This window comes from Macrotis lagotis, chromosome 5, assembly GCF_037893015.1.
Source record: "Macrotis lagotis isolate mMagLag1 chromosome 5, bilby.v1.9.chrom.fasta, whole genome shotgun sequence".
NCBI classification, from domain to species: domain Eukaryota; kingdom Metazoa; phylum Chordata; class Mammalia; order Peramelemorphia; family Peramelidae; genus Macrotis; species Macrotis lagotis.
In genome coordinates this window covers 126,547,381-126,575,036 of record NC_133662.1, presented here as the reverse complement: position 1 = coordinate 126,575,036, position 27,656 = coordinate 126,547,381, and the positions used below count along the sequence as shown (strand labels likewise).

Here is a 27,656-nt window from a genome sequence, read left to right as displayed (position 1 = left end):
ATGTCTACACCCTATTGAGTGTGTATGCCGTTTCCTCTTTGAGCCATTTCCTATGAGAATGAAGGTTGCCTCATTCCCCTCGTCTTCCTCCCTTATATACCATTGCAAAAGCTACATTAAATATCTTTAAATATGAAACATCTTAGCCTATTCTACCTCTGTTTTTGCCAGTACATTTCCCTTTCAACCATTGACTCCATTTTTACAACATATATCTCCTATGCCTCATCTATAAAAACTCCTTCTACTTACTCTATTAAATGAGAATGATCATATGTGTATTATTAATATTATCTTTCCATGCAGGAATACATGTGGTTCATCATCATTAGCTTCCTCATAATTTACTCTTCTTGTCCATACTCTCTATGCTTCACCTAAGTCCTGTACTTGAAGGTCAAACTTTCTGTTCAGCTCTGGTCATTTCAACAGGTAATTTTAAAGTGTCCTTTTTCATTGAAAGTCCATCTTTTCCCCTAGAAGAGGAAGTTCAGTTTTTCTGGGTAGTTGATACTTAGTTGCATTCTGAGCTCTTCTGCCTTCTGGAATATTATATTCCAAGTCCTATGAGCCCTTAACATAGTTTCTGCCACATCCTGTGTGACAACAATTGCAGCTCCATGATATTTGAATTGTGTCCTTCTGGCTGCTTGTAATATTTTCTCTTTGACTTGGTAGTTCTGGTTATAATATTCCTGGAGGTTATTGTTTATTTTTTATCTCCTTCCAGGGGAGATCAGTGGATTCTGTTAATTTTTATTTTATCCTCTAATTCTAGGATATCAGGACAATTTTTCCCGTAGAAATTCTTTAAAAATGACAGCAAGGCTCTTTTCCTGATCATGACTTCCAGGGAGCCCAATAATTTTTAAATTATCTTTCCTGGATGTTTTCCAGATAATAAGTTCTTTTTTCAATGAGATAGTTCACATTTTCTTCTAATTTTTCATTCTTTTAGTGTTGAACTGTTATGTCTTGATTTCTCACAAAGTCATCAGCTCTGAAGCATTTGTTTTCCTCAGAGAGCTTTCTCATCTCCTTTTCCATTTGGTGAATTATGCTTTTTAAAGCATTCTTCTACTCAGTAACTTTTTTGAACTGTTTTATCCGTTTGACCTAAGGTAGTTTTAACATGTTATTTTCCTCAGCATTTTTTTGGATCTCCTTGACTAAGCTGCTGACTTCGTTTTCATGTTTTACCTGTATCTCTCTCATTTCTTTTCACAATTTTTCTTCTATCTCCCTTACTTGATTTTCAAAAATTTTTTTTGAGCTCTGTCATAGCCTGAGCCCAGCTTCTATATTTCTTGGAGTCTTTAGATGCAGAAGATTGGACTTCCTCATCTTCAGATTGAGTATTTTGGTCCTCCATGGGACCAAAGTAATTGTCCATGGTCAGGTTCTTTTTTTTTTTCTTGTTTACTCATTTCCCCAACCTATGCCTGGTTTTGGGTACTTCCTGAGCTTTTGATTATTATTGGGATACCCCTCTCCCCGGCAAGAACCTCAGTGTGTGAGGCTCTGACTTCTCTTCTGGTCTCCCTTCACCCCCTTACCTTCGGTGAGCTGATCACTCAGGGTGCAGCTGCTGGGTGGCTCTTGCTGGGAGGCTCCAAGGGCCTGGTTCCATTTCCTGGGATCTGGGCTGCTGCTGAGTGCCAAGGTCACACTGAAAGCCTGGGCTTCTTGCTCACTCTGGCAGAGGTTTCCCTGATGATCTAGCAAGTTGTGCTTGGTGCTCCCTGGGGTGCAGATCAGGAAACTGCTTATGTTGCTGGGAGCCTGCACTTCCAGTTGACCTGCAGCTGTTCCCGGGAGACTGAAGTTCCTTTGCTCCTGCCTGGTGCGATTCCTCCAACCCTGTGTAACACAGCTTTCTCACTATTTTCCAGGTTACCTTAGACTGGAGAATTGCCTCACTGGATCTTTCTGTGGGTTCTGGCTTTCGAAAATTTAGTCTTAATTTTAAGGGTTTTTGAAATATTTCGGAGGGAGCACCTAAGCGAGGCTCTTCTCCTGCCACCATCTTGGCTCTGCCCACTAAGATTTTATTTTATCTATAGGTAAAAGGAAAATTTTGCAAAAGGCAAGGGGGTCTGGCAGATAGGTGCTGAAGTGAATAGAGCACTGACTCCTGAAGTCAAGTGGACTTGAGTTCAAATTTGACCTCAGACACTTAATAATTACCTAGCTGTGTCACTTTGGGCAAAACACTTAACCCCATTGCCTTGCAGAGAGAGAGAGAGAGAGAGAGAGAGAGAGAGAGGCGGGGCTTCACAGGCCAATCAGATCTGAATATATTTATTTATTAAAGAAAATATATATTCATGCTAGTTTTACCAGTTAGCAGCTACTGGAGCCTTAGGGATACTTTATTGTATTCCAGTGGACATGACAGAGACTTCCATCTCTGATTGTATTTATAAGATCTCATACCTGGATATCTCTAACACCTCAAAAAGACCAAGCTCATATTTCCTTTAAATCCCCTGCTTATGTTGACTTCACTATGGTTTTTGGTTTTGTATGGCCCTGGAGTTAATTGACTTGTCCAAGGTCTCACAGCTAGTAATTATTGAGAGTCTGAGGTCAGATTTGAACCCAGATTCTATCACCTAGTTGCCCCCGACTTCACTGTTTCTTCCTGTGGTATCATTATCCTTTTTTTTTCCTTCCTGGATTTCAGTGGAAAGAGTATTAGGTATAGTCAGAATAAATTTGTTCAGATTTGATCTCTCTTTCATTTAACCTCTTTGAGTTTAATAAAATCATTTAAACTCTCTTGGCTCAAGTTTCCTAATCTTTAACTACAACCTCTGAGATAACCCTTCCAGATGTACATTTCTTATTTTTTAATCCTTTATCCTTGAAATTACTGCAGGCTATTCCGTATCCTTCATTTCTCATGTCCATTTAGCTACCAGATCCTCCTCCATGTATTTCGAATATTAAAAACCTCTTTACCATGACCAGAACCACCGTTCTCATTATTACTCACAATGAGAACTTTTGCAGTGCCCTCTTGACATCTTTTCTTGTCTTCTCTATTCTTTGCTCTCTTTAAACCATTCCTTATATCTATGAGAATAATTTTTCTCATGCCTTAATCTAGTAATATGACTCTTCTGCTTAGAAATATTCAGTGGTCTCTTTTGCCTATAAAGTTCAAGTCTATTTCTCTGTAGTCTAAACTCTCTGTAAACTCTCTTGTATTGTACTTGGAATTCTTGGTTCCTATCTGTGCTGTGGTTAACAAGTTATAATGAGGAATTTTTTAAAAAAATTAACTAAATATTTATTAATTCACTTAAATCAATTTTAATCAGTTATTTTCTAGTGCATGTCTCATTTTAAATGTTTGGTGGGTTTCCTATAGATATGGTCAGTTCCTTAATCTACTGAATGACAGTGCTGAAAATGATCTAACTTTGGTATTGAAGCATTCTGAGATATTTCTGAAGCAACAGCAAACAACAATAAAATCTTCGCTTCGTATCCTTTCTGAATGAAATCTAATCAAAAGGAAGTTATGTGATTTAAGTTTCCTAGATATTATTTTCAAAATATCTTATATTTTTTAATAAAATATTAGTTTTACCTATAGTTGTCAATTTGTGTTTAATGTGTACAGAACACTGGGACATTTAATTTAGAATTTTGTATCTTTTTTAAAGATATTTTGCTTAGTGCACTTATTTATAATTTAAGTGATTTGTTCATTAGAATTTATTTAAAGATTTGTTCAAGGAAATATTTTTAATTTAAAAGCTCCAGTTTCTAAGCCTTTATACATGAACTGGCCTCCTTTTTCTTAAATGTTTATTGACTGATTCACTATAGTCACATGGCTACCATATACTTCCTTTTTTGTAATCTAGTCACGTGTTTATGAACTTCTTCAAATACGTGAATTGGATTTTATTACTTGAATAGAAAATTTCTTGTTCATTGACAAGCAAAATAATTGTACTGAAATTTTACTGAACTATTTTTTTTAAATCTTACTGAATCAGGGTAGCTAGGTGGCACAGTGGATAAAGCACTGGCCCTGGAGTCAGGAGTACCTGGGTTCAAATCTGGTCTCAGACACTTAATAATAACCTAGCTGTGTGGCCTTGGGCAAGCTACTTAACCCCATTTGCCTTGCAAAAACTAAAAAATAAATAAATAAATCTTACTGAATTTCCTGAGTGCATTCTCACAAAATGACATACTTGCCTTTGTCTCACTAGTCGTTTCAGACTCCAAATTGAGCGTAGAAGAAAATATTATTCCTTGGGATAATTTAAGATAATAGCTCTACTTTTTAATATGATATTGCTTACCTTACATGTAAATGTGTACAAATATGGAAATAAGATATCTTGTTTCTGTAATTCCTGAAGAACTTGAAAAGGAAAGCTTGCATACACATAAATAATATGAGTGACTCTTTTTAACAGTCTTTTTGTATATTTCTGCATTATATCGAAAAAGATAATTATATTTATTTCTTAACAGTTTACTAAAGGCTGCCTGCAGACACGATACCCTGGCCATGATTGGTTTGTGTCCACTCTGTTCCTTATAATGTTAGGTGACAAAGAGAAAACACTAAATTTTTTGCAGAAATTCTACAGGTTGCTAGTTTCTGCATTCCTCTGGCTTCCAAGACTTCATATTTCTGTAAGTTATGTGTGTGAGTGTGTGTATGTGTGCATATATATGTATATGTTACATACAGATACTCAAAAAACTTTCTTCACAACTAAGAATAACTATTTACAGGTAAATAGATGGTGATATTTGTATTATTGAATTTGAAGTTGGCAATAAAACAACTTTCACCAGTGAGTTTAATGTTCATGTATAAACAAAAGTATTGTTTAATGACCTTTTTATTATTTTTATATGTAGTCAAGATTAATTTTAAAGCATAAGATTGTTAGAACATAGAAAATAAAAGTACATTTAGAAATAAAAAATAATTTTTAAAAAATGTGGAGATGGAGATTTACTAAGTTCTGGACACATTTTAATAATTTTTTATATTAGTTGAGATTTTTATTGATTTCCCCTTTTTTAAATCTTTATAGCTTTTTTTTGGTTGAATACTTTGACAATCAAAGGCTAGAAAACTCTGTAGCTGGTAAACTTTTCATTAAAGAATTTTTTTTTAATCTTTTAAAAAATGCCTCAATCTCTATAATTTTGTCAGAATCATGACAAGCTTCACAAACTAAAGTGGCTACTTAGCTAGTTTTTTTTTAGGCAGAAGGACAGATGTGTCATTTAATTAATGGTGATAGATTAACTCTAAATGCTAAATTTTTTTGAATGACCATCATATTAAATTAACATTTTGGGCACAAAGACCAGGCAGATCATATAACTAAGACAATGGAACAGTATTAAATGACTAAACACATAAACTTGCCTCAATATTTCAAAGTGAAAAATATATCATAATTGCTTTCAAACTTATAAAATTTATGTTTGAATGCTCTTCATCTCTATATTTTAAAAAAAATTGATTGAAATCCAAAGGATATGCTTTCTTCCAGATCCATAAGTTAAAGATATTTTAGGGGAGTTCTTTTAAGAGAATAAAAAGAAAAAAAATTCTAAGCCTTACATAAAAAAATGATTTTTCTGACAACCTAAGGGAAAAGAAAGTGGCATGGAATAAGCATTTATATAGTACCTGTAATGTGCCAGGATATATAGTGGTATGTTCGAGGAAGCCTAGGACCACTGTTATGAGGGCTGTCAAGCCCTTTTCAGGGCTGCTTTCCACATTTGGTTTCTACTTGAGCCACCTCTCACTTGTGGCTTCAAGAATTTGTCACATGCACAGTGGCCACCCCTGAGTAAACCTTTTAGCAGACAGGCTAAAACAGTTTGTGTGGCCTTGGGCAAGCCACTTAATGCCATTGCCTTGCAAAAACCAAGAAAAAGAGAGGGAGGGGAGGGAGGGAGGGGAGGGAGGGAGAGAGAGAGAGAGAGGAGAGAGAGAGAGAGAGAGAGAGAGAGAGAGAGAGAGAAACCAAAGGAGTCTCAGATTCATTGGTGAGTTGATGGGGATGTCTTCAACAAGCATGTAAAGTTTTCCTCCTGTGGAATGGGCAGAAGAGAACATTTCATTACAAAAGCCATGAAAGCAGCTAAAGCAGGTGCTGTGGAGTGCTTTGAGTTTGGTTTGACAATTAACATGCCAATGACATCTGCTGCATCTAAAGCCATCACCAGTTGTTTTGACTCTGCCTTGCCATGCTGGATCATGATAAATCCAGTTTAAGTACGAATCAAATGACTCACGTATACCACTTTATCATTACTACCTCAAAGTCTTGTAGTGCTAGGAAAATGATGAAGCAGCAGATATGGACACATTGGGCACTATAATCACAACTCAGCACATAGCCAGTGCAGGTCATAGGGTTGTTTCCCCAGAGAAAACAGCAGTGGGCTTTGGTGGCCCTCTAGATGATGGGAGCAGCCATTTTTAGGATTGAACTGCACATCCCTTGATGTTAGGAAGGAACTAGATGAGGTACCCTAAAATTGTCTGCTTACCCAGTCCTGGCCTAATTACCATGGCAGGCAGGAATTCCACCTTGTGGTCAAGACACAAAAAAAATCTAAGAATATTCTACTTATTATCAATGCATGAATTACACATATTCATAGACAACAGTAGATTCAATAGATCTGAAAGAGGAACAGGTCTTGTGGTTAGAGAACTTAGCAGATATCATATCCAAAAAGCAGCCCTAGTGAAAAAAAGCTTGGCACACATGAAGATGAACTTTCTGAAGTAGGAGCTGGAGACAAGTTTTTCTGGATTGGCTATGCTGAAGGGGAGCACTGTGAAGCTGGGTAGGTTTTGCAATCAAAAGGAATCTAATTAATAAACTTGAATGACTAACAAAAAGCGTTAATGACAGACTCATGACAATGAGATTGCTACTTCCAGGAAAATGCCATGCCATCATTACTAGAGCCTATATTCCCACCATGATGAACTCTGATGATGTCAAAGAAAAACTGTATGAAGACCTGGAAACCCTTTTCATCAATGTACCAAGCTTATAATTCTGGATGACTTTAATTTTAGAGTAGTCTCAGACTACCAGCCATGGCAGGAGTCCTTGGGAGGAATGGAGTTGGAAACAGCAACAGCAATGGTCACCTATTATGGAAGACTTGCACACCTTATGACCTTCTCATCACAAACAGTTTTCTGTTTACCTGTACACAATTAAACTTCCTGGATGCACCCTCAGAGCAAACATTGGCATCTAATAGACTATGTGATTGTAAGGAGAAGAGACAGATAGAATGAGAGAGTGATAACAGCAATGTGTGTTGCAGAGTGCTAGACTGATCACAGACTCATATGTTACAAGATAAATATTCATATTCACTTGAAGTGGTGGCCCAAGGAAGAATACCTAGCAGAAGAATAAATATCATAAGATTACAGTGCTTCTGTGAGCCAGAACAGTTTGTTGATAACTTGGAAGGAAAGTTGGGCCAACATTCAATTGGCAGCAGTAGAGCAGAAAAAGAGTGGGCAACTTTCACAGATCTGGCATACAGTACCACATTTGCTATTCTGGGTCAAGATATGCACTGGTTTGATGAAAATGATGGGAAAATACAGAAGCTGCTAAATGAAAAACAAAAACTCTACTGGGTTTACCAGAAGGATAGTTCATCCATTTCTAGGAAGGAAACATTCAATTCCCATCAAAATCAAAGTACAAGTAAAGTTCAGAGAGTTATAGGACTTTTGACTCAGTAAGAACACAGATGAAATTCAGTTTTATGTAGACAGTAACAATCCAAAGTGTTTTTATGATGCCTTCAAGGCCAAAGACCTATGGTGCATCTCAGCTACTCAGTGTTGATTAAAGATAGGGGCATGATCTTAGTGAGGGGCTGAACACTGCCATATTATTCTTAAGACTGTCATCAATCAATGCAGAAGTCATTAACTGTTTACCTCAGGTTGAAGCCAGTCTTTCCGTAACTGATGTTCCAATTGAAGAAGAGGTTTGAATGCCATTAGACTCCTTTCAAGTGGAAAAGCACCTGGTGCTGATTCTATTCCAGCTGAGATTACAAGGTGGAAGGTCTATTGTTCATCCAAAAGTTGACTGAAATTTTTATGACATGAAGAGATTATCCCCCAAGAGTTCAAGGATACCTTCATCATCCATCTCTCTAAAGGCAAGGAGGTTAGATTTTCCTGTGACAACCACAGAGGTGTTTCTCTTTTAGCCATTGCTGGTGATATTTTGGTCAGAATCCTTCTCCTTATGCTTATCACCCGGAAGATAGTCACCCCCACCCCAAGAGCCAGTGTGGCTTCAGAAAGGGTTATGGTGTTTGCTGCCCAACAATTCCAGGAAAAATGCCAAGAACAGGACAGAGATCTGTATAATTTGTAGATCTGACAAAGACCTTTGATACCATTAGTCATGAGGGTTTATGGAAAATTATGTCAAAATTTGGTTCTCCAGAGAAGTTCATCAATATCATATGTGAGTTCTGTGACAGTGCTCTGCTTGGTTCTGGATAGTAGATGATGCTCTTAAGATTGTTGGTCACCAATGGAATGACACAAGGCTGTGTCATTGCTTCCATGCTTTTTAACATGATATTTTCAGCCATGTTATCAAATGCCTTCACAGAGAATGAACTTAAGTCATGGTCAAGCTACTACACTGTTGGTAAATTTTTCAGTTTGAAAAGGCTACAAACCAAGCCCATAATAGAGGAAATGTTGATTTATTCTCTTGTGTTGACAGATGACTGTGCATTCAGTGCAGCCTATGAAGTTGTTCTCTGCTGCTTGTGCTAATTTTAGTCGAACAATTAACACCAAGAAAACAAAGGTGCTCCATCAGCCAGTACCACCTTCCATATGTGGAACCACTGATTACAGCAAATGGAGAAGTTTTTAATACTGTAGATAAGTTCACTTAACTTGGCAGTGTATTTTTCTGGGGCAGTGAACATTGACAATGAAGTTGACACATGCATTGCCAGAGTTAGCTCAGTTTGAAAAGCTATGGAAAAAAAGTGTGGGAGAGAAGGAGGGTCTACAGAGCTGTTGGGCTGACCTCATTGCTATATGACTATGAAACCTAGACAGTCTACCAATGACATGTCAGGAAACTGAATTGCTTCCATTTAAGTTGTCTTAGGAAGATTCTGAAGAACACATAGGAGGGGAGACTAGATATTTAAATCCTATCTTAGCCTAAACTGCCAAGCATTCAGAAGGTATTAAAGAAAGCACAACTATGATAGGTTGGCCACATTGTTAGAATGTCCAACAAAAGCTTGCCAAAGAAGACTTTTATGGAGAGCTCACAGGGCAAATGCTCATAAGGGGATCATTAGAAGTCCCTCTTAAGAACTTGGGAATTTGATTGTGTAACATGGGAGACAATGGCATAGGACTGCCCAACATGGTGTGCCCTCCTCAGAGGGGGTGATGAACTCTATGAGCAAGGCAGAATTGAAGCAGCTCAGAGGAGATGCAATATGAACAAGTTTAGAGAACCTTTCCCAGGTGTTCACATGGACTATTTGTGTCTGATCTATGATAGAACATTCCAAGCTCTAACTGTTCTGATCAGCCACAGTCGGACACACTAATTTGTCTCAGATATTTTGGTCTTCTTCAATAGTAAAGAGTAAGAATTGCCCAGCTCCTACTATGTGCCATCTAATGTAATAAGCATTTTTAAAAATAAGAGACTATATTAACTTTTTTTAAAACCTTAATTTTATTTATTCTTTTATATAACCATACACTTTCTCATACATAATGGCACCTATATTTTTTTCATAGTTATTAACCCTTCTGCTTTCTTAACTTTACTAAACATTCCTACTTACCTCTTATATAGAATGATTAAGGAATGGTTATGTGCTTTTATTAGCCAAACTTTGATTAGTATTCTTAATTTTAACTTTCACTGAGTTGCATAATTATAATATGTGGTAATATATTTTGTTTCCATACTACCACATTATTAGCACAACAGCAATTTAATGACTAATGTGATGGGACATAAGCAAATACATATGTTATTCTGCCAGCTAATTCTCAGTTTTTCTTTTTCACACAGAAATACCTGCCTACTGATATCTCAGAATCTGGCATACATCCCATATATTTTTGTGGTGCTCATTATATTGAAATGTTGCTGAAGACAGAGGTTCCACTTGTCTTTTCAGCTTTCCATATGTCCGGATTCACCCCATCACAGGTAAGCACTTCAAGAATCTTATTTTCTTTAACTGATAAATCAAGGATACTTTTAAAAATTCAAATTCTCAAGTCTTAGAATATATATATATATATATATATATATATATATATATGTATGTATGTATGTATATGTATATATGTGCATTTCATCTTGAATTTACCAATTCAGATTGATCATTTACTGTTTCCTCTTTATTAAAAAATCAATGCAATACTTCTCATCATTATGGAACTTTGCAGTAGTTCACTGGTAAACATCCTTCCAATTGTGATTAAAGATTCTCTGATTCTGGAACTCTGCTATAATTTGAGGAAGGTAGCCTAGACCTTTAGAATACAATTTAGGCAACCTAAGTTCTTTTTTTTTTAATTGAAATTTTATTTTATTTTTTCCAATTACTTGCAATGGTAGTTTTTCAAAATTCACCCATTTGCAAATTTAAGTTAAAATTTTTCTATCAACAGGTACATTCATGTTTAACATTTTTACATATTAGTCTTTATGTGAAAGAGGAGTTACAGCTAAGGATAGAAAAAGCCAAGAGAAAGAAAGGGGAAAACATAAAAGACTTTTTTAAAGTGGAAATAGTATGCTTTGCTCTTCATTAAGACTTGTTAATTTTTTTTCCTCTGGATATGGATGGCATTGTCCTTAGCAGGTCTCTCAGGGTTGTCCCATATCTCTAAAATGCTGAGAGGAGATGCATCCATCATTGTTGATCATTTCACAGTGTTGTTGTTAATGTATGCAGTGTTCTCTTGATTCTGCTCACTTCACTTAGCATCAGTTCATACAAGTCTTTCCATGCTTGTCTAGAGTCCAACTACTCATGATTTCTTATAATACCTTAGTACCCCTTAACATTTACATACCATAATCTTTTCAACCATTCCCCAGTTGATGGGCGTCCCCTCAATTTCCAAGTCATTGCCACTACACAAAGAGCTGCTAAAAATAATTTTGGTCATTGAGACTTTTCCCTGTTTTTATGATTTCTTTGAGACCTAGTATTGGTTTTGTTGATCAATGGATATGATTAGTTTATTGCTCTTTGGGCATAGTTCCAGATTACTCTCCATAATGGCTGGATCAATTCACAACTCCAGCAACAGTGCATGAATGACCTAGTTTTCCCACATCCTCTTCAACATTGGCCATTTTCCTTTTTTGTCATCTTAGTCAATCTGATGTGGTACTTCGTTAGTTCTTTTAATTTTCATTCCTTTAATCAATAATGATTTGGATGATTTTTTTCATATGATTATAAATAGCTTTAATCTATCTGAAAATTGCCTGCTCAAATTATTTTACTATTTATCAATTGGCAAATGACTTGTAATCTTATAAATCTGATTCAATTCTTCATATATTTTAGAAATGAGACCTTGTCAGAATACTAACTGTGAAAACTGTTTCCCAGTTTTCTATTTTCTTTATGATCTTGACCGCATAGGTTTTATTAGTGAAAAAATATTAATTTAATAGTCAGAAATATCCATTTTGCAATTTACAATGTTCTCTATTTCTTTTTCATTCATAAATTTCTCCCCTTTCCAAAGATCCAACAGATAAAGAATTTCTTATTCTCTTAATTGGTCTACAGTATCACCCTTTATTTCTAAATTATTTACCCATTTTAACCCTATTTTGGTATAGGGTATTAAGACATGGGTCTCTGCCCAGTTTTTGCCATACTATTTTCTAGTTTTCCTAGCAGTTTTTGTCAAATAAAGAGTTCTTATACCTGAAGCTAGTGTCTCTGGGTTTGTCAAACAGTAGATTACTATAGTCATTTAGTACTGTTTCTTTTGTACCTTCTCTGTCTATCAGTACATTACTCTATTTTTTAACCAGTACCAGGCAGTTTTGATAACTGATACTTTATAATAGTTTTAGATCTAGTACAGCCAGGCCACTTTCTTTTGCACTTTTAAAATTCAATTCCCTTGATATTCTTGACTTTTGTTGCTCCAGATGAATTTTGTTACAATTTTTTCTAGCTCTGTAAAATAATTTTAGATAGAATTTTCATTTTTATTTTATCAGCTCAGCTTAACCATGAGCAATTGTTATTTTTTCCAGTTCTTTAGATCTGACTTTGTGTGAAAATTATTTTATAATTGTGTGCATACAGTTTCTGGGTGTGTCTAGGGAGGTAGAGTCCCAATTATTTTATGTTGTCTACAATTACTTTAAGTGGAATTTCTCTTTTTATCTTTTGCCCTTGGACTTGTTGTTCATATATAGAATTACCTATGATTCATGTGGGTTTATTGTATATCCTTGCTGAAGTTGTTAATTGTTATAAGTAGTTATTAGTTGATTTTCTAGAGATCTCTAAGTATATCATCATATTGTCTGCAAAGAGTGAAAGTTTTACGTTTTCATTGCCAATTCTGTTCTCTTCTTCTTAAAGGTAATATTTCTAATACTTTATTGAATAGTAGTGTTTCACCCTTGTTTCACCCCTGATCTTACGGGAAATATTTCTACTTTATATTACATATAATGCTTGTTGATAGTTTTAGAGAAATACTACTTATTATTTTAAGGAAAACTATATTCCTATACTCACTGGTATTTTTAATAGAAATGTGTATTATATTTTGTGAAAGGCTTTATCAGCAAATATTGAGAAAATCACTGTTAATTTTGCTATTGATTTGCTCAAATATGTTGATTGTTTTCCTAATACTGAATGATCCCTGCCTACGAGGTATGAATCCTATCTGATCATGGTTTATTATCCTAGTAATAATTTGTTGTAATTTCTTAGCAAAAATTTTATTCAAGATTTTTACTTCAATATTCATTAGGGAGATTGGTCTATAATTTTCTTTGTTTTGGCTCTTCTTGGTTTATATGTCATACCATATTGATGCATAAAATGTTTGGTACAATTCACTTATAAATCCATATGGATAGAGATTTATTTCCTTAGGGAGTTTAATGATGATTTCTTCAGGTTCTTTTTTTCTGAAATGGGGTTATTTAAGTATTTTATTTTTTTCTGTTAATCTGAGTAGGTTATGTTTTTACAAATATTCATCCATTTCACTTTGATTGTCCGATATTTTGTCATGTAGTTGGGTAAGTTATTTCCAAATTATTACTCTATCTCCTCATTGGTGGTGAATTCACACTTTACATTTTTGATACTGGATTTGGTTTCCTTACAAACTATGTTCTAATCCATGCTTTGTTGCTAACGGTGGGCTTCAATTAGATCAGTCACAAACCTTCTCCATTCCTCAGTTTGTTTATCAAGAAGCTTCTGTCATCTTTAAAGCTTTTTGTTTCTATGACTATATCTGCAATAGCTGGGGGAGAGAGGAAGGAATTTTCCATCTATTCTTATATTTTGTACTTTTTATATTTTGTCTATTTGTATTTTGCATCTATATTTTGTACCTGGCTTCAGCTTATTCTCTTTCTTCTGGGGTTGAGGCTGCTGTGTTCTTGAGTCCCTGGACTTAAAAGCAAACTAGACAATAAATAAATATATAGCATCCAGTTGCAGCACTAAAATCTTGGACTCACTTTCTAAATAGTGAGTCTCAATTTCCTTCATTTTTTTTTTTGATTTGCGCAAGTTAATGGGGTTAAATAACTTGTCCAAGGCCATACGATTAAAGTATTAAGTGTCTGAGGCTGGATTTGACCTCAGGTCCTCCTGATTCCAGGGTCTCTGTTCTATCCACTGTACAACCTAGCTGCCCTAATTTGACTTTTTTGACCTTAATATTCTTCTCAACTTCCCACATTTTCACATCCCACTTAACTGATCAGTTGTTGAATTTTGCTATTTCCACTCCAACAACCCCTTTCCTATTCAAAGCTATTTCTCAGCTATGTATGGCCTCTTCACAAAAATTTACCATATATTAAGACATTAAAATCTCATAAACAAATTCAGAAAAACAAAGATATTAAATTCATCTTTTTTTCTGTTCACACTGCAATAAAAATACAATCAGCAAAGGACTTTTGAAGTATATATTAAAAATTAATTGGAAATTAAATAACCTAAGTGTTAGTGTAAGGGTAAAAGAGTAAAAGAAAAAAGCATAGAAACAATACTTTCATTACAGATAATGACAACACTAAGTCTACATATTGAAATTTTGGGGATGCAGCAAAAGTAGTGCTAATGGAAATTAATGTAAACTTACATTAATAAAAAAAGAAAAAGAGCAAATAAACAAATTGGTCATGCAACCAAAAAAATTTAAAACCTCTTAATTAAAATACCAAACTAGAAATACTGAAAATTACAGGAATTACTCAGAAAAAGCAAATAAAATATATATTCTATTGGGCAATTTGATTTTTTAAAAAAGGAAGAAAAATTAATTACCAATAACATAAATGAAAAAGGTGAATGCTTGGCTAATGAAAATGAAATAAAAGCAATTATTAAAAGATATTTTGCACAATTATGTGCCAGATGGATTTGCAACTGAATTCTACCAAACTGAAAGAAAAATTAATTCTAATATACATAAACTTTTTGAAATAATAACAGTGGAGCTGCTAGGTGGCATAGTAGATAGAACCTCTTGACCCCAGTGCTCTAAGTTCAAATCCAGCCTCTGTCACTTAATAATTACCTAGCTGTGTGACCTTGAGCAAGTCACTTAACCACATTGCATTGCCAAAAAAAAGAATAAAGTCTAATATATAAACCAGAGAGAGCCAGAACAGATAACAGAAATTATAGGCAAATTTCCCTAATGAATACCAGTGCAAAAATTTAAATATACTATCAAGTAAATTAAAGCAATATATTACAAAGATCATACACTATGACCAGACTGGATGTATACAAGGAATGCAGGGTTCATTCAATTTTAGGAAACCTTTAAGCACAGTTGACCTTGCCTATAATAAAGGTAGTAAAAATTGTATGATTATTTTCAATAAATATTAAAAAAAAGTTTTTGACAAAGCACAACACTCTTCCCTACTAAACATTTGGAAGCATAAAAATAGATGGAATATTTCTTTTCCTTTTCAGTACTATCTATCAAAAACTGAGTTAGCCTTCTTTTGATTACAAGATCAGGAGTGAAGCAAGATTGTCTTTATCACCATTGCTAATCAATATTGTAATAGAAATGTTAGTTATAAAAATAAGAAAAGAAAACATAAAAGTAAACAGATGAGAAAAGAAAATTATCACTTTTCACAAACTTAATGGTTTTCTTAGAGGATCCAATAGAGTAAATCAAAAAACTTAGATGAAACTATTAAACACTTCAGCAAAGGGGCAGCTAGGTGGTACAGTGGATAGAGCACCGGCCTTGGAGTCAGGAGTACGTGGGTTCAAATCTGGCCTCAGACACTTAATAATTACCTAGCTGTGTGGCCTTGGGCAAACCACTTAACCCCACTTGCCTTGCAAAAACCTAAAAAAAAACTTCAACATAGTTGTAGGCTATAAAGTAAGTTCACACAAATAATGAGGATTTCTCTATATAACCAATAAAATTCATTAATGAGAAATTCCATTTTAAATTAACCACAGTCAGTATAAAATATATACTAAAACACTGGAACTATATGAACACAAATATAAAACATTTTACCCAAATAAAGTCATAGCTAAATAATTAGAGAGTCTTAATTGCTCCTAGATAGGAAGAGCCTATATAATTAAAATGATATATCTCCATTTTCTTATTCAATGCCATACCATTCAAACAAAGAATTTTTGAGCTAGAAAGATTAATAAATTTGTTTGGAAGAACAAAAGGTGAAAATACCAAGGGAATCAGTGGTTAAAAAAATTAAAAAGGGAGTCAATCTAGCAATACCAAACCTTAAACTATGCCGGCAAAGCTATAATCTCATTTACCAAATACTAAGATTAACTCAAAATTGGTATGTTATTTAGACTTAAAAGGTGTCAAAGTAGATGCCTATCAGCTAGGAATGGCTAAATACATTATAGTATATGAAGATAAAGATACATGGAAAGACTTATATGAACTAAGGTAAGTGAAATAAACAAATCCAGAAAGATGGTATTCACAATGACCAGCAACAGTATAAGTGGAATTATGTATATATGTTATTTATACATGCATGTATTTCTATGTATATGTACATATTTACATATATTCAAAATAAGCATGAAGAAAATAAATATGAAATAGTTCAATAAGAGCCCTTTTGAAGGAAAGGACACTAGGATTTCAGGGAATTGGTTTAGGCTTTATGTAGTAAAAGGTGATGGAGTTGCATCTTAAAGGAAGTAAAACATGTGTAAGACAAAAATAAGGAGAAAGTGCACTCTAGTATAGGGGACACTAATGCAGAGGCATGAAGATTAGAAATGGAATATCTTATGTGAGAAGATCTTTTGACTCACTTGCTGAATTTGGAAAGGGTAGTCTATTCTAGAGGCCATATATAGCCTTTAGAGTTTATTAGAGAAGGAGGTGACATAGTCAAATTTGTGCTTAAGTAAAATCACTTTTATTTCCAATGGACTGAAGTAGTAAAAAATTGAGGCACAGAGACCAAAAAAGGCCAAATGCCATGAAATTGTAATAATCCTAGCAAAAAAGAAAGTTTGGTCTCAGCAATCTATGTGGGGAGAAAGAAATCTCCCTTCCTTTTAAGGTATAGGACCATGGTTGTAAATGTTGAATTTAATGTTAGAGATTTTGGTATTTTTGGTTGTATTTGATTATATTTGCTAATTTTTTTTCTCTTATTCCTTTTTAGTCTTTATCATTCAGTTAGGGAAAAAGATACAATTGCAAACATAGATGTTATACAAACAAAAACTATCAATAAAATTTATTTAGGTCAAGATTTCTAACTTAATTTTTTTTAATTTTTTTGTTTGTTTATAGATTTGTCAACAATGGATAACTCAGTGTTTCTGGAATTACTTGGATTGGATTGAAATCTGTCACTACATTGCCATTTGTGTCTTTCTGGGTCCTGATTACCAGATATACATATGTATATCTATATTAAAACATTTACAGCAAGACATTCTAAAGCATACCCAGTCTCAGAATTTACAGGTTTTTCTTAAGGTAAGTCTACTTTTAATTTCATGGGCACCATATAAATTAAATATTGCATTATTCTTTAAGTGGAGTGTTTTATGCCGAATCATCTCTCTCTATATGTATATGCATTTATGTACTCATTTAGATGTATGCATGTATGTTTTGTGTATAAATTTATGGGCAGAGAATTCACAGACCTATATCTTTCTATTTAATTTATAGAACAATATTATGAAAAGTGGGCAGTCTTAATTCCTTCCCCATTTAGTTTTTTTGCTGTTGCCAAAAAGATTTTCCTCTGTGACATTGTCTTTATTTCTAATCAATAATAGGGCTCTTTAGTTACTTTATATTTGATAAAGTATGATGGAAGACTATGTACCAATATATTCAAAAGAAAATCATTTGGAAGTTACTAAGTTTGAAAGCTGTCATTTCTTTGAAATATTCAATACTAAAATTCAGTCTGAAATATAGTTTCATACTTTTTCATTTTGCTTAATTAATTATGAAGTGAATTTCACTTAGAAATGTTAATAATTAAATGATGACAAGAAAAAAACATAATTTACTTTTCAGGAATTTTATTTGGTATTATATGATTAGGTCACTGAATATGGAATCAGAAGGCAAGTTAAAGCAATAATTTTCATTAACTGGTATTATCTTGAGCAAGTCACTATGATCTATTTCAATTCTATTGGTAATTAAAAAAGGGAGGGGAAGAATTAGACTTTATGAGCTTTTAAATCTCTTTCTCATACTAAATACTTAGTATTCTATGAATATTTAAATACCAGAAGACATTTATCAGACTGAATATACTAAATGCATTATTAAATAAATTTTATCATTTCTTGAATTTTAATATCTTGTGGTTATAAGTCATTGATTTGATTAGCTGCCCTGAAAATATTCTATGCCACTCTTCCTTATGTCCAACATTATGTCCAGCATTAAAAAGTAGGCAATTTTTCCCCCTGTACCTCTGTGGGTAAGGGCTTCATAGACAGTTTTTCACAGTCTACTTTCTTTCACAACTTAGTTCATTCTACCTCAGACACTCTCTTCCTCACATGTACTTTCACATTTTCTTTACCTTAATATCTTATCTTCCCCGCCTTTTTCTTTACCTGTTTTACCAAGAAAATGTTTCCCTCTCCCTGCCTTTTTACTACTTTTTCATTGCTCCATCTATTATGAATCTTAAAACAATTTAATCATGTTTGACAAATTTGAACAGTAAAGTAATACATCTTTGTCAAAGAAAAGAGTTGTTTTATATTTTTGAAATAATATTTTATTAAGAACACACTTGACATAGATAAGGGAAAAAAGACATTACAAAACTCAAATTTCATAACAAGAATTAGAAAACTCAGAACATCTGGACCTTCTGAGGAAGAAATAATGTTCCTTGCCTCTACCCTGAACTCTACCCAGCTTCCCTCTGGATACAATGATAATCAAGCCTCTAAACAGATTCTAAGGCTACAGAACCCACAAAAAAAAGATAGAATGGACCAATTTTCCAACTTGAGATATCTTGGAGGGATGTCAGGAAAGGTCTTCCTCTCTGTGGTGAAGGGGGCGCATATGTCTTAGTGCAAGTGGGTTCAGAGGAAGGCAGCAAGAAACTCTAAGCTGCAGCCCAGTTCAGTAATTAAGGTCCCCTGGATCCTGGTTCAGAAGGCCTTCAGCACAACAGACCAACTGAGAGGCATACAGGGCCTGCATAGAAGGAAAATTATGAGCCCCAGAACTCTAGTGAAACCAGTGCAACTAGCCCAGGCAACCCAGTGGGGAATATAAATTGAATGCAAACCCAAAAAGTCCTCTTGGAAGAGTTCAAAAAAGTATTTTTAAAAATCAAGTCTAAAAATGGGAAAAAGAAATGAGAAGTATACAGTAGAGAGTCAATAGCTTAGAAAAGGAAGCACAAAAATTGAAGGTAGAAAATAACTCCTTCAAAAACACAATTGCCTAAATGGACAAAGAAAACAATTCTTCAAAAATAAAATTGGGCAAATGGAAAAAGACAATAATTCCTTTAAAAATAGAATTGAATAAATGGAAAAGGAGATGAACAAGCTAGATGAAGAAAATAATCCCTTAAAAATTAGAATTGGTCAAATGGGAGCTAATAATTTTATGAGATTTCAAGAATCAGTTAAGCAAAATAAAAACAGTGAAAAAATTAGAAGAAAATGTAAAATACTTCATTGGAAAAACAACTAACCTGGAAAAATACTTGAGAAATATTTTAACAATTATTAGATTACTGGAAAGTGATCATGATAAAAAGAGCCTGGAAAATAACTTTCAAGAAGTCATTAAGCAAATCTGCCCTGATATTCTAGAACCAGAGAATAAATTAGGACTTGGTAGCTTCAAGTTTAAGGAATCATAGGACCTAGAATATGATATTCCAAAGAGTAAAGGAGCTTGGATTATAAACAAGAATCAATTACCATACAAAACTGGGCATATACTTTCAGGAGAAAAAAAATGGACATTCAAAAGATATGTGTTTTCCAAATTTTCCTGTTGAAAAGACCAGAATGGAACAGAAAATTTGATCTTCAAAGCTAATACTCAACATACATAAAAAGGTAAACAAAAAGAAAAAAATAAGTTATACAGTAAGATTAAACTGTTTCCATACCTACATGTGAGGATGATACTTATAATTCTTGAGAGCTGTATCTCTATTAGAAGGAGTATGTTTACACAGATGGTGTGCAGGCATAAGATGTTGATGTGATATTTTAAAAATGTATAAATAAGGATTTTACTGAGAAAAGAGGAGAGGAATAAGGGTTAAATTACATTACATGAAAAGGCACAAAGGACATATTACAGTTAGAGGGAAAGAAAGGAAGGATTGAGAATTTCTTAAATCTTACTCTCATTGGATTTGGCTCAAAGGAAATATAAAAACTCAGTTGGTTTAAATTTTATCTACAAGGAAGTTGGAGAGAAAAGGTGGAAGAAAAGGTAGAGGGACTGATGGAAGGAAGACTAAATTGAAGAATGTGGTTGTCAGAAGCAAAACACTGGTGAGGAGGGATAGAATGAAAAAAGAGAGAAAAGTACAAATGGAGTGGTGGAATATGATGCAGGGTAATACAGCATTAGTAGTAGTTAGTAATCATAACTGTGAATGGGATGAACTATCCCACAAAGCAGAAAGAAGGTAGCAGACTTTATTAAAAACCAGAACACTGCAGTATTTTGTTTACAGGAAACATATTTGAAGCAGAGAGGCACACACAGGTTAAGGTAAAGCCTAGAGCAGGATAATATTATACTTCAACTGAAGCAGAAACACAAAACACACAGGAATATCAATTCTGATCTCAGACAAAACCAAAGTAAAAATGACCCAATTAAAATGGCTAAGGAAGGAAATTACATTTTCCTAAAAGATACCATAAAGAGTGAAGTATGACTGCACCAAGCTGTACAGCATCCAAATTCTTAGAGGAGAAGGTAAACAAGCTATAGGAAGACATAGACAGCAAAACAATAGTTGTGGGAGGACCTCAACCTTACTCTTTCAGAACTAGATAAATCTAACTACAAAATAAACAAGAAAAAAGTTAAAGAGATAAATAGAATTTTAGAAAAGTTAGATATAGTGAGGGGTGGCTAGGTGGCGCAGTGGATGGAGCACCAGCCCTGGAGTCAGGAGTACCTGAGTTCAAATTCGGCCTCAGACTCTTAATGATTACCTAGCTGTGTGGCATTGGGCAAGCCACTTAAGCCCCATTGCCTTGCAAAATCTAAAGGAAAAAAAAGTTAGATATACTAGACCTATGAATAAAATTGAATAGGGAATATAAAGAAATTTACCAGTTTTTCAGTAGTACATGGCACCTTCATAAAAATTAACCATGTAATAGAGCATAAAAACCTCACAATCAAATGCAAAAAGGCAGAGATAGTAAATGCTTGATTATCATAATGCAATAAAAATTACATGTAATAAAGACCATGTAGAGATAGAATAAAATTAATTTGAAACTACATGGCCTTATTTCAAAGAATGAGTCAAACAAAAAAATCAAAGAAATAATCTTATCTAAGACAATGACAATAATGAGACAATATATGGATGCATCCAAAGAAGTCATTAAGAAAAAAAAATTAAATCTCTACATGCTTACATGAATCAGAGAACGAGGATATCAATGAATAAATAGTATGCAACAAAAAAGTGAGGAAAAAAATCCCAAATAAATACCAAATTAGAAATTCTGAAAATCAAAGAAAATTTTTAAAAAATGAAATAAAACTATTGATCTAATATATAAAAGAAAAATGTATGATTTATGAAAAATAAACCTTTGCTTACTTTGATTTAAAAAATAATGAAGAAAATCAAAATTTATCATTTTTAAAAAATTAAAAAGCTGAATTCACCACCATTGAGGAGGGAATTAAAGTAACAATTTGGTGCTATTTTGCCCAATTGGTTGCCAATAAAACTATTTGACAATCTAAGTGAAATGGATGAATGTTTACAAGAATATAAATTTCTCAGATTAACAGGAGGAAACAAAGCACTTAAATAATCCCATTTCAGAAAAAGAAATTGAACAAGACATCAATGTCCTTAAGAAAAAAATCTCCAGAGCCAGATGGATTTGCAAGTGAATTCTCCCAAACATATAAAGAATGATTAATTCCAATACTATTAATTAATTAGTAGTATTAATTAATTAATTCTAATACTATTAATTCCAATACTATTCCAATACTATACTATTCCAATACTAGTTTATTAAACTCTTTGAAAAAAATGGTGAATAAGTTCTGCCAAATTCCTTTTATGACATCAATATGGTACAGATACCTAAACTAGGAAGAGCCAAATCAAAAAGAAAAGGGAAAAAAAAAATATAGACCATTTTCCCTAATGAATTTTTCTTAAAATTTTAGCAAAATGATTGCAATTTATTACTAGGATAACAATGTGATCAGATAGGATTTGTACCAAAATTTTAGGAATGAGGTTCAATTTTTTCTTTTAAAATTTTTCATTGATAGAGTTTGTTTTTTATATTCCCCAATTTCTTGTAGTCCTTATCTCCAGTTTATATAACAAAGGTTTTTAATTTTTTAAAATGAAGAATAGGAGGGAAAACTCACAGCAAAACAGAAGCGGCAGATGTTGGGGTTTTGTTTTCTACTTTAATTTATACTTTTATTCACATATGAATGGATTAAATAATCCAATAAAGGTTATAAGATTTATGTTTATATTTTTATCCTTGTCTCTAATATGGCTTTCTTTTTCTGAGTTGGTATTTTTAAAAAATTCTCTTTAAAGATAGTAATTTTTCTTAAGTTACTTTTGCCTAATCTATTTTAATAAAACCCTATTTTCATTGATTCTCTTCTCTTTCCTCTAAATTCCTCCCTCCCTTTATTCCTCACCTGATAAATGATCAAAGGATGAATAGGCTGCTCTTAGAAGAAATCAAAACTATGAACAATCAGATAAAAATACTCTAAATCACTGTTTAGAATAATGCAAATCAAAGCAATTTTGGAGTACTACCTCACATTTATCTTTTTGGCTCATGTGAAAGAAAAGGAAAATAACAGATACTGGAAACATAAGGGCACCAATACATTGCTAGTCGAGTTTTGAACTGGTCCAGCCAGAAACAACTTACAGCTATGCGCAAAGGACACACTTTTTTACTCAGAAATAACACTGCAAAGACTGTATGCCAAAGAGATTAAAGAAAAAAGGAAAAGGACCTATAAAATTCAAAAATATTTATTGCAGATCCTTTTGTGGTGGCAAAGAATTAGAAATTTAGGAAATCTCAATCAATTTTAGAATGGTTGAACAAGTTTTAGTATATGATTGGGATGGAATTCCATCATAAGAAATTATGGATAGGATGATTTCACCCTACCCATATGCAAACTGAAGTGAGCAGAACTAATAGAACACTACACAGAAACAACAATATTGTAATGATGGTCAATTATGAAAGATTTTACTTTCATCAACACAATGATACAAGACAATTCCAAAGGACTTAGAATGAAAAATGGTATTTTTTTTTCTTCATAGGAAAGGATTGTTTTTCATTTTCATTATTTTTTGTCTACCCCCCCCTTCTGAACATTACTAATACAGAATTGTTTTAAGTGACTTCGTAGTTATAATGGGTATCATATTGTGTGCCTTCTCACTGGGTTGGGGAGAGATATAAACTGGAACTTTTAAAAAATGCTATAAAAATTAATTTTTTTTCATTCTCCTTAGCCCTTTTGTCATCCTTTCTTCTGGTTTTTGGAATTTACTTATTAATTCCTTTTTCATTCTTCTTTTTACATAATTTAATCCTTCCTTTTTTCTTTCTCCATTAGTTGATTATAATCCTCCCTTTCTCTTCTCTCCTCTAATTTATTTTGTTATTTGTAAAATATTTTAATTTTTTTAAACAGGATTTTTATACTTTGTTAACTTTATTAATTCTAAACTTCAATCTGTCTATTCTAAATCTTCCATTCTTGTACCTTATACACCATTATTATTTAATCTTTCTCACAAATTTTTTTTTTCTCTTGTTTTCTTGGAGAGATTTGCTAAGGCATATTCAAGTTTTTCAATTTTGTCAATAACCTCTACAGGCTATCCATTCTTCTTCGAAGATTTTTATTTCTCTCTTGTATCATTAGGAGCATCCCACTATGATCACATACTCTCTTGGATATCCACAATTTTGCTGTCTCATCACATGTTACTTCATTTTTCTTTATCTTGTTATTTCTGAGTTCATTTATATGTCATCTTTCATTCTGTTATTAATAAGTAACCTGTTGATTTATCTGCCTGATCTCAATTTTTTAAACACAGTTTTCTTCTCATCTCAATAAAATCGAGGTTGAAACAAAGATCACTATTATACATCTAAGAATGGTTCAATATTAGGAAACAATCAGCATCATTGACCATATCTATGACAAAACTAATAGAAATCATATGATTCTCTCAATAGATGCTGATAACACTTAAAATACAAACAAACAAAATACAACAGCCATTCCTTGGTAATCTCATCAGCTCCATTATTTCAGTGATCATTTCAGTACACATGATTTTCAGTTTCATTTACCTCACCCTAGTCTCTCTTCTGTACTCCAGTTATACATCAGTCTTTAGGAAATCTCAAATTGCATGTTACACTAGGTGTAGTTATTTTTACAAATTAAGAATCTCTACTCTTATAGTTATGTTTCTAAATTTACATTAGTGAAGAGGAAAGCTTATGTAGATAAAATTATAAGTCATGGAAATCTTAAAAATAAGCTTCTATGTTCTTCCTCTTATTGAACTCATATATTTATATTTGGTTATTATTATCACAAAATTCTTATTGCCATGGAAGTTTTCCTTGCAATGTATTTATAAGATATAAATTTCTAAACAAATGAAAGTTGTTTTCATCATTTACATCTATATTGCATAGAAAAAGCAATTTGTAGCCCTTATGATGTAATTTTTTATTCTTATATGTGATTATTGAGAACTGTTTTAATTGTTTCAAGTAGTTTATTAAGTTGATTTTTTAGAATTCTCTTAAGTATGCCATATTATGTGTAAAGAGTAAAACTTTTGTTTCCTTCAAGATGTTACAGGTTAATTCTAAAGTGAAATTGTTTATGTTGTTTTCCTATTTTATCCTCTTTAAAAATGGAAGATGGGTTTTTAGAGGTCTCAAGATTCTCTATTAATATAACATTATACATTCACTGTATCATTTCCTACAGCTGTTGCATATCAGCAATGTCAGCTCTCTATAAAAATTCATTAGATCTCTTCCTTGACTCAAATATTAGCAACTTCTCTACAAAAATGAAAATTAAGTGCATCTACTTAAATTCTATTGCCATAAAAACATCAGTGCTATCACAAAAACAACTTTAACTGATTTAGCAGCAGATGAGAGATGATAGACACCAAATTTAAAAAAAAATATTGATGATTAGAATGCTCCCCATTAGCTATTTAAAAGAAAAAATATGTTCCAACGAAAGGCTGCATATTATAGCAAAATCAGTTGATAATTACAAAAACTCAGATTAATTTCCAACCAATCAAGAAAATGTCAAGAAATTTCTTGAGTTGCAGCTGTTATTACCAGTAGATGTTGACAGGATGAAGAAAGAAAGATGAGGTTAAGGGACACAGATTGAATATTAACTCTATAAAAGTAGCCATTGCTTTAAAATAAATTCTGTGGATAGGTTGATCTCAATCAGAAATAACTTTAGTATAGTGGTAATATTCACAGGTATTCTTTCAGTACTAACCTGTATATTTTTCTCTAGATCATCCTCTTCCTCAACCTCCTTATTCATTTTGTTGATGTTTTATAAAATAATGACATTTGTTGGAATAGCTTTGAGTGCTCTTATAAGGGCAAATAGACTCTTTTTGAGTTTATTTTAAGATTGTCTTCCTGTAATCAACTCAACTTTCAATTTCATTTTATTTCAGAACTCAGTAACAACTAATATTGACTCATAGTTTGGTTTCTGGGTAGGCATACCATTTAAGTATATAGTAATCTACTCTAGTAGACTATTAGAACTTCCTAAGTGCTGTTCTCCTTCCTCTCAGACTAGAATTTTTTTTCTCACAAAATATTTGAAGGTTTAAATTTCCACTTAAGTGTACGGTCCCTCTGCCTCTTCACTCTGCCAGTTTCTAAGCTGTTTGTAACTAGAGTAGAAAATTAGAGAGCCTTATAAAACTCCTCTTAAATGTTCTTCAGTGAAAGTTTGCTTTCTGCAAATTCAGTTTAATTCAACAAACATTTAATTGTCTACATTTTGGGGGCAAACATTGGACCTGACTCTGGATATAAACACGAAGTAAATATATCCTTCCTTCAAAAAAGCTGCAGTGTTCTACAAACCCCATCATTTATAGTAAGATCCTATTTGACATAGCCTTCTCCTTTTTTTAAAAAAAAAAACAGAATGAGATCAGTTTTGAAGATACAGGATTGTCCAAAACTGATCTCATTCAGAATTCAATTTTTCCTCCTTCTGCATTTACCTTAAAAAAATAAAATTTGAAAAGGATTATGTTCTTAGCTCATCATCTCACTGTTGGGCAATTTTGTTCTATGATTGGTATAAATATCACCTTTTTCCAGAGAAAAGAATAGAAAAAATAAGATTTAAAGTTTCGCCATCTCTTTGTTGTCAATTATTATATTCTCATCTACAACTGAAGATCTTGTCTCTTCTTTGATTCTCCTTTTGAAACAATATAACAAACTCACTACCATTTTTTGTCTTTAGCTTCTCTATGCAGCATTAACTCATTATGAACTTTAGCATCCCTAACTCTATGACATGTCACACCTTTATCAGTGTACTCTATTAACTTCCCTCACCTCCATCTTTCTGTACATTTAAAAATCTTAAGTTGTTTAGTGAATTCTCTATTTATATTCTTCAGGTTTTTTTCAGATAAATCCCATTTTTCCTCTGTATTGAAATTGTTTTCTTTTAGGCCTTCAGAATTTCATCTCTGAGTAATCCTTCTTTTAATTCCTCCTATGCTGATTTTCCCTGTAGAAAATTTTTATCTATGGAACTTTGCTAATCCTTCCTTTGAACTGTTTGAAATCTGCTTTTCCCAAATATTGTGTGCACTGTCAGACTATTAGCAAAATTCCTCCCTTCTGTCCTAAACCCCATGGAGGATTGGTCCATTTCTCCTAGTTTCCTTTCCACACCAGCAACTGGTTTCTATTAGAATTTCTTTATTAGTTTCTCTCCTTCTTGAAAGATGACATATCATCACTAAGGTAAGAGAAGAAGTTATTAACTGTTCCTTTTATATGCTGAGAAAGCGCTGGCAGATTTCTGGGAGATTGAAGTCCCATTTAACTCTTGCATCATATCTCATGTTCAGGCTTTGAATCTGTTTCTCTTCTCTTATTTTCCTTTGTCCCAAGTGATCTGAAATATATTCCTTTTACAAAATCAATTCTATTTCTCCCTTTAACCATCTAAATATTTTCTGTCATGCTTCCTCACCTTTGGTTTCTATATTTCGTCAAATGAATATACGTTCTTAATATAAAATGTTATTCCATCTCTACTCCCCTTATCACTTCCCCCAACACACACACACATGCACACACACTCACATACATACAAAATTTTACATGTCCTGTTTCTTTTGAAGAAAGAGTATATATGTTGAAATTCATAGTCAAGACATGGACTTTTTCTGAAATCCACTAAACCCTATAAGATCAAATTTCCTCATTGCATTAAGATCTCTAGTTCCTTTTCTTTAAACTTTTGG

The 27,656-nt window shown here is 33.1% G+C and overlaps 1 protein-coding gene across 8 annotated transcripts in view; it reads left to right on the top strand.

Moving 5' to 3' along the window:
• The window catches only part of TBC1D32 (TBC1 domain family member 32), a 243,140-nt gene that overhangs the window by 203,109 nt on the left and 12,375 nt on the right, over positions 1 to 27,656 (top strand). For 7 of the 8 annotated variants that reach the window (XM_074187466.1, XM_074187468.1, XM_074187465.1 and 4 more), the window contains 4 exons: positions 3,377 to 3,492; positions 4,511 to 4,665; positions 10,128 to 10,268; positions 17,135 to 17,323. In XM_074187466.1, coding sequence (XP_074043567.1) covers positions 3,377 to 3,492; positions 4,511 to 4,665; positions 10,128 to 10,268; positions 17,135 to 17,323 — 601 coding nt within the window. Of the gene's footprint in view, positions 1 to 3,376; positions 3,493 to 4,500; positions 4,666 to 10,127; positions 10,269 to 17,134; positions 17,324 to 27,656 lie in introns of those variants that run through there. The other variant, XM_074187473.1, reaches the window with a different exon arrangement.